Source organism: Antrostomus carolinensis, unplaced genomic scaffold (genome assembly GCF_000700745.2).
Source record: "Antrostomus carolinensis isolate BGI_N321 unplaced genomic scaffold, ASM70074v2 scaffold23340, whole genome shotgun sequence".
NCBI lineage: Eukaryota > Metazoa > Chordata > Aves > Caprimulgiformes > Caprimulgidae > Antrostomus > Antrostomus carolinensis.
Genome location: NW_010290874.1, coordinates 57,185 through 65,279, shown reverse-complemented (window position 1 = coordinate 65,279; position 8,095 = coordinate 57,185). Strand labels below are relative to the sequence as shown.

Below are 8,095 nucleotides of genomic sequence, written 5' to 3'. Positions count from 1 at the left end.
TGCCAGTTCAGTTTGACTCTGACCTCCTTGCCCATCGCCCCTTCCCCGCATTCCTTGTGTGGCATTAATTTCCTGTCCAAGAGCCTTCCAGAAGCCAGGAGAAGACAGTATCAGAATTTGCAGAGGTCCTCTGCCTCACACAATGTGTGGTGGCCATGACCCAAGAAGGTGACCAAGGGGAAGCCATCCCACGCCAGCACCTGCTTTGGAGCCTGCCTCTCCTCTCCTCTCCTCTCCTCTCCACTTCTCCACGACGGGTGCCGTGCTCAGCAAGTCACACAGCACGGCTGGCAGAGCCGCCTGACTCATTTTTCTCTACTCCTCCAGCTGATGTGTTTAGAGGAACACGCTGCTCTGACAAGGTGACACATCCTGAGAAAGCCCACACTGCTGAAGACATCTCCCTGCTCCTTCTACCAGGAGCGCCCAGTTCAATAGCAGTTCGCAGCTCTTTTTCATTCCTCCTCAGTCAAATAAGCCCCAAGCATATCTGTTTGATTTTCCTGAGGGATATAGAAGAGATGTCAATCAGGAGAGAGGAGCCCTGAAATTCCTCATTTTGAAGGCATCTCATAAATACACAGATGTCAGCAGAGGCACTTGGAAAGGAAGGGCAATTGCTAACGGAGAAACTGCATTAAAAACCTAGTGTGACTGCTGTTCGGCTGCAGCAGCGTTAGCAGCCTATATTGGATTCTTCTTTTGGCAGAGGCAACAGCCCTTGAATCAGTTGGTTTGGCTCAATCCGTTGTGGAATAATTAAGTTCAGTCCATTGCATTTCATAAACTGGAGTTTCTTCAACTTGCTTCCACAGTAAAGTACTTAATCTTCTCTGGGAGGGGTTACAAACATGAAATTAAGTCAGTGCAAATGTATCAGGAGCCTAAGCAACAAGAGGATGAAGAGAGAAGTGTACAAGAGGTCAGCAGCCTGTCTCTGCTTTGATGCCTCTGACTTGCAGAGGAAGGAAAGGAGAAAACCATGGTGTTGCACACATTTGAAATGTCCCGGGAGCCAGCAACAGTTCCCATCTGCAGAGCAGCTCTCGTAAATACTGAGGATTTACCCATCAAACTCAAGTTTGGAAATGTGCCTGGATGTTTCCAAGGAATCTGAGGAAAGATGTTTCTTTTTCTGGACAATGAAAACTATCACATTTCCTGGCTACAGCAGGGATCTCTAAATTGAAAAAATGTGCAAATGTGTTTTACCAGGAGTGGGCACATCCCAAACAAGGGTAATCAGAGAAACTCTTTTCAGCACTGCTCTATTTACATGTGTCACAGATTGAAGAGGAAAATCTTTTCCCCAGTTGCCTTGGTGTATAATCGTAAACGCCCTTGCTAAGTCCTCTTGCAGCTTTGGGAAGTGAGACCAAAGCACCTATTGGCACCTATGGGCTTTACTCACACTGTGAACCTGGCAGCTATGTTGGGGGAGCAACTAGGGACAGTGTTGGATTGAAATGAACCTCTTTCAGCTATAAAAAATGATCATAGCTCCCTCCCTTGCTCTTCAAGGGTGATAATACCATGGGAATCCTTATCACGGGCACACTAAAGGACTGTTGCTGGCTCACAGAGGTGCACAACACCCAGCCCAGCTATTCACAGCTGGTGAGCGGATCATACCCAAAGCCAGCTTTACTCTCTGAGCTAATAAAATAACAGATGCCATTAAGAGCAGTTCTTTCAGCTTCATGTTGCAGGTCACCCCAGGGAGAACAGAGGGAAGCCCACACGAGAGCAGGGAAAAACTCCATCACCACTGCAGCAAACTCACAAGGAATGCTTCTGTCAGGGAAAAGTGTCCTCCAGAGCCGCACTCGGACTGGGGTGTCCCTTGGACAATGGTGCTGCTGCCAATTGAGCTGAGATTTCTGCCTCACAAACAGCTTCTTGAGTTGCTCTTGGCATTGACTTTTTCCTGTTCTGTTAATTAAAAATCTGTCTTTGAGTCATAAGCCCCCATTAGTAATAATTTGCTTTGCACTTCTCCAGTGATTTATGGCTGAGATATCAAAGTGCTTTAGAAACATTAATTAATCCTTCTAATACTCAAGGGACTGATCCACTCTCCACAATGCACCATTGGTGGAGTAAATGTAGGAAATCCTCAGGGTTTACTCCAAAGTGCAGGTAGGGAGAGGGGAAGGGAGCAGCATCCGACCCAATGAGCTCATTTCAGCTGCTGCCTGCACTCAGAGAGATGTGCAGTCACAATAACAGCACTGAACGTGCAGCCACAAGCGAGCACAAGGCATGTCCAAGCTCTCTGCTCTCCAGCAGCAGTTCTTACTGCTGTCCCTATCTGTCTGGGGTGGGAAGGGGAGCTGTGACACACCAGCTCTGCTCTGCAGACCATGCCACGAAAGGTGTGTGTGGACCAAAGCCATCTTCACCCAGAGCCCTGCAAGTGGCAGTGTCATTAATCAAAGCCACACTACTCATGCTAACACATGTGCTTCCCCACCATCCTGCCCATTTCTCCAACCTGCTCTTGTATACAGTCACCTTTTCCCAGCTTGCAGTGCAGACCCAAGGCTGTCTGTCACATCTAAGATGTGGCTCCAGTCCTTGCCAGTGATAAGGACTGTTGCCTCCATTGGCTTCAGAAGGGCTTTCATCCTTGTGCGCACGAATGAGCCATTTGCCACCTGGTGTACTTTGAATGTTGTCATCACAAGACTGTGGGGTGGAGCTGACCATGCAGGGTGGTGCCACAGATGGGGAAAGGTATAAAGGTCCCAGCACAGACTGCTGGAGACAGGGTCTTCTGAAAGCCTGAGAAGTGTCCTCTTTCCTCTTTGCTGTCCCCAGTAAAGCATCATCTTGACCATGAAGGCAACAGGTGTATTCCTGCTCCTCTCCCTGGCACTCTGCTGCTACCAAGGTGAGTGCAACATTCTCCTTAGGAGCCATTTCCTCTCCTTGCTAAAGCTCCCAGGTCTGTTGGGTGGGAAGGTGAGCCTGGGAACAGACCAGCTGGTGCTGGGATCTTGCTCCAGCCCTGGGCAGGGAATACTGGAGAAAGCTGCAATGGCCAACATGCATTAAACCAGCAATCTGTGAGAAAACCTAAAGCAAAGGCTTTAAAAGGGTGCCTGGCACCCGCTCCCAAAACAAGCAGACCTGCTGGGCTGACACTCTTCCTTCAGGGCTGGGATTCAGCTTGGAGCTGGTGATTTCTAGGACACTGAGATTCTTTTAGAGTGAATAGGTGTTATTCTGGATTTAAAAAAGCAAACCCAAGAAGACAAGAAACATATCTATGCAAGGGAAAATGCAGCTCTTGCAACCAAAGTCAATGTTTAAGCCAACTGTGTTTTCTGAATCCCATATGGTACAGAGGGATAAGAACATGAGCTGTTGCTGCTCTTCAGGTCCTGCTCACCAGGGATTTCTGCGTTCATGGGTTCATTCAGAACAGGAGGGTGCTTCTGAAACAAGTCCTTCATCATCCTATTCACTGTGCAGCAGTTGCCATTGCAGAGCTGTCTGAGCACAAAATCTGGATTCATTTCAGATGAACCAAGCATGTAGTGAGCTACAGCTCCTGGGTCTGGATCGATGCTAGTCTAAAGTAAGATCCTTAAAACCCTTAACAGTGTGGCTATGAGGTCCTCAGCACCAAACTGTTTCACTCCACAGACCCACTGCTATTGGGCCACACTGGCTGTTAATGCAGATGTAGCCTAAATCCCTAAATCTTCCATGAAGATTATTTCTAGATCTATAGGCATCCCAAGTTCTTCTCAGTACTGCCTTTTGCCAAACATATTCAGGTTGTTTTTCAAAACACATCCACTGCATGTTCCACCCATGTGATACCAGCTGTCAGCTCAGGGCCAGCTTCTCCATGGAGAAGCCTACCAAAGTCACATCTTGCTCCTACCTTTGGGGTGAGACCTCAGAGTCCATCCATGCCTTCTAGTAGAGACCTTCAACAGCTTTTCTTTTGCTCTGCTTCATTGTGGTACAAACCCACTGACACCAGAAAAATCACCCTGGATTTACTCCCACCAGTCCAGCATCAGCAGGAGTTTCTCAGTTACCAATGAATGTGATAAGGGATAATGAAAGCCACCTTTGCTCCCTGGCAGGTGGCAGGGAAAGTCACTGGAAGTGCCTCTGGCCTTGCACCATCACAGTGTTTCTAAGAGGGGAAAGAGGCAGATGCAGCAGAGCAGGACCCAGCTGCAAAATGGGAGAGATCCAAGGGAAGAAGTTGTTTGCTGGGACAAAGGTGTGAGTGAAGACATATGGTCCTCAGGCTAAAGCATCTTTAGTAGGTCTCCCTTTAAACCAGACCGAGTGATGGGTGCTAAGGCTTCTCTCTCTTTCTCCACTTTTTCTCTAGGAAACGCTGAGACAGATGGAGCTGCTGACCAAGGAACAGAGGTGAAGGCTCTTATTTTTGTGTAGCACAAGGGCGTGCCCAGGTTTGGTGAGACAGAACTAACCCATAGACTGGGGAGCCAGCGTTGCTAAATCAGTGAAGTATAGGGAGCTGCTGAGTTGGCAGCCCAAAGAGGCCAGTGCCTGGGAACCTCCCTCCACCTGCTGTGCCATAGCAAAATCCCAGTGATGGTACTGGTTTCCCACTGCATTTCCCCACACTCAGGGGAGGGAAATGGTTAATAAAGAGATGAATATTGCTGTTACCTGCCAAGAAGATCAGAGCGCCCCTTACTCTCCGGCTTGCGAGGGCAGGTATCATTGTGGCATAAAAACAAGAACTGGGAAGAATGTGATCAGACATTTCCCAGGGAGAATTACTCAATTTTGTCACTCCTAAGGGTGTGCAGGACTGTCAGGTGGTGTTCAGCTGGCCAAGGGACAGCATGGTGACAGGTGGTCATAGCAAAGCTCTGAGCAAGCTGGGATGGGTTATCAAGATATACAAAATATGCACCTCCCTGTGAATGCAAAGCTCTTTTGGTAAACTGAAAGCATGTTTGATATTTTCAGCATTACTTTTTGCACCTCCAGGCAGCTTGTGACAACTATGACCTAAGAAGAGGTTGTACAAGGATCTTCGACCCTGTCTGTGGCACAGACAACCAACTATATGGCAATGAGTGTCTGTTGTGTTTTCATAATCTGTGAGTATCAGGACCTCATATAAGTCTAAATATCATACAGATGAGGGCTACTACATATGTCTGGGATTTCCTAGAAAGCAAGCTGTTTGCGTGCAGCTGGGTGGAGCGTGGGCAGCGAGCCCAGCACATCTGGCATGAATCTGGCCTCCTGTGCAGATGCTGCACCCGCTGCTCTGAGCATGTGGACTCCGTCTGCGAAATGGGTCCTTTGCGCGCGACTCGCAGCACACGAGCTGCCCGCGAGCAGGGAGCACACGGCCAAAATCTCCCCACACCTGCAGCTGCCAGGCTGCAGCAATTGCTCAGACTGTGCTGGCGGGTGTCCAGGACCTCAGATAAATGGCAAAGTCCTCAAAGTTTGCCCAGATCTAGCTTGCAGGAAGAAAAATATTTTTCCAGGTGACCTCAGATGTGTGGTGGCTGAGGAAAAAGTATAGTTATTCACCCCAGCAATTTATAGCTGAGCCCTGCTTTCTGTCTTCTCTGCATATGAAAAGATACAATTTGCTCTGGGTATTTTTAAGAATGAGCCTTATATTTAATCTGTGCTGGTGCCAGATTGCACTCTTTTAGCAGAAGGCTGGGTCCAAATGCTAGTGATGTCTCTGGCAAGACTTAATTCATTTCATCTGGCTAGGGCCCTAGGTAATTTTGAGTATATTTATACATTGCAAGTGCTCTGTGTCAGACAAGTGAAGGAATTGCTTCCAACTCAATGCTATTAGGTGGTTCTAAAATCTCAGTTGGCAAGATTGAGTCTTATCTACAGCCTCAGACTGTGGGGTTAAGGGAGCTTTGCCCTTGACTTTACCTGGTGGAGGCAGAGATTTTTGGTGATCAGGCTCACATGCCCATCTGCCATCAGCAGAGACATCTCTAACAGAAGCTCAAATTCCAGCTTTTCCATCCCTGGATGAATGGGCTTGTGGAGTCAAGTTCTGCTTTTAGGAATACTGCCTCCCAGCTAACTCTGCAGTAACAAGGAACAGAGTCCAAATCACCAGGAAAAAAGCCTGGTTAAGAACTGATGTTCTGGCTCTCCCCTCTTTCCTTCACTAACCCAGGCTGCTGCTCCATATTCTGCTCCTGGCCTGCTCAAATGATGGTTTTACATTTTAAGGCTGAAGATGATGCAGTCAGGCAGAGAGACATGCTGAGTGGGATCTTCTGAATGAAGGCGCCAGGGCTAATGACCCGGCGCGGCATGGCACGGTGGTAATGACCGCGCTGGAAGCCAGCAGCCCAGCACCAGCTGTCTGCTGTATTGTGCAACAGATGGGGGTGGGAGGTTCATCAGACACAACATCGTTAGGGCTTTGGCCATGAACCAAGAGCAGGGTAAAGAGAGCGAGGAAGGCTTCAAAGCCAGCTATGTAGGGAGCAAAGTGGCACCAAGGATGCCATGCCCCCCCAGTGTGAAGCACGGCTTCAGAGAGGATGGAGGACCTCAGTCACCACAGGAGGGAAGGTTTGGGTACAGAAAAGAAAAGGACTGAGCTGGTAGTGTATCCAGACCCAGCTGGGAGTCAGAGGAGGGAAGGGATGGACAAGAAGCTGGTGCTGGCACCCGCCTTGCATTGACAGATGCTGCGTCCCTGCACTTCTTCAAATGTTTGTGCAGCAGCTGCAGCTGGAAACGTGCTGCTCCCGTGGGTCAAAGCCCTGAGCCTTGCAGATCCCCTGGAACATTCCCAAGCAAAGAAGTCTTTGGGTTAGGAACAAGAGCATTTAACCTCCCAGTCAGGGCGATCTGGGCCAGGCACCAGGGCTCTGAAGCTGCCTGGTGCCAAATGTCTCAGGGGAGAGATAAATGGAGTATCCTCGTTTAAAAGGTTTGGCCCACGGGAAAAGTCAGGTTGCCAAGAGGCGGGATGAAGTGTCATTTGCAGTTTTGTGTGTACAACTGGTCTGACAAGAGCTGGAGGCCTGCAAGGAGTCTGGGATTAACCACAGCGAGAGCATCTGGCGGGTCCCTGTGGCAGCGGTGTCTCACTTGTCACCTCTGGTCACTTCACTGTGACCAGCATGCAAAATGCTTTTTGCAAAACGCAAAACAGCTTGAAAATCATTTTACCCATATTTCTCAATGCACCTGAGAAATGGGTTTGTCTTTCCAAAGAGGAGAAAATCGTGATTCTATGTGAAAATTGAACAATTCAAAGTAATTAGGTCCACTACTGGACAAAAAATAATAACAATTTTTTGCAGGTGCCTTTTTAATATTTTCCTCGCTTTTGCTGCAGAAGCAATCAGGAGAGGAGGCTGGGAGCAGGCCCAAGCAAGACACAATGGCAGGCATTTGTCTGTAAAAACCCACACAACAAAGTCATAACCTTTATCGTCTGCAGCCAGACAGGCATTAGAGGTGTCTTAGTGCTGTCCTACAGCACAGAAGTGAATTATTCTGCCAGGAGGTGTCAGGAAGCGCCAGCTCTTGAGCTTATTGGAATTAATTAATACATGTCCATGGTAACCCCGAACTCCCTGTCAAGAATATATGGCCTTACTTACTGTAAATAACACTTATCTTTGAATTTAAGCAGTATTCTCCTTCCTTCCTTCCTTTCTTTCTTTCTTTCTTTCTTTCTTTGTCCTCTGAGCCAGGCTTTTCTGTGTATCAGGACATGAAGGCATCCTCTAGCATTTTTAACCTCTCTTCCAGGCAAAGAAACACTAATGTGCGCATAAAGAACAGAGGAATGTGCCAAAATCCCTCTCTTTACTCCGACGCTGATAAAAAATAAAAGGTCAACCATTTTGGAGAAGATAGCACAAAGCTGTCCCTCACCTACACCAACTCCTAATAAAATGGAAGCATTGCCATGTCTTGTGCTGGGATTTCTTACGCACACAGCAGATCCTTTTCCCTGACATTTAAAATACCTTCCTGAAATATACGGTTTGCTTTGGTAACATCCATAAAGAGCTGTGAGCAAATTACTGACAGAGCCCCAGGGACAAGGCTAGGACATGCCCAAGGAGGCAGCCAG

The 8,095-nt window shown here is 48.0% G+C and overlaps 1 protein-coding gene across 1 annotated transcript; it reads left to right on the top strand.

Annotated features, from left to right (window-relative positions):
• Positions 1-2,838: 2,838 nt before the first annotated feature.
• Positions 2,839-7,849, top strand: LOC114818884 (pancreatic secretory trypsin inhibitor). The gene is made up of 4 exons (XM_029086702.1): positions 2,839-2,893; positions 4,361-4,401; positions 4,993-5,105; positions 7,768-7,849. Exons 1-4 carry the CDS (start codon positions 2,839-2,841, stop codon positions 7,847-7,849), a joined length of 291 nt encoding a protein of 96 aa, XP_028942535.1.
• The last annotated feature ends 246 nt before the right edge of the window (positions 7,850-8,095 follow it).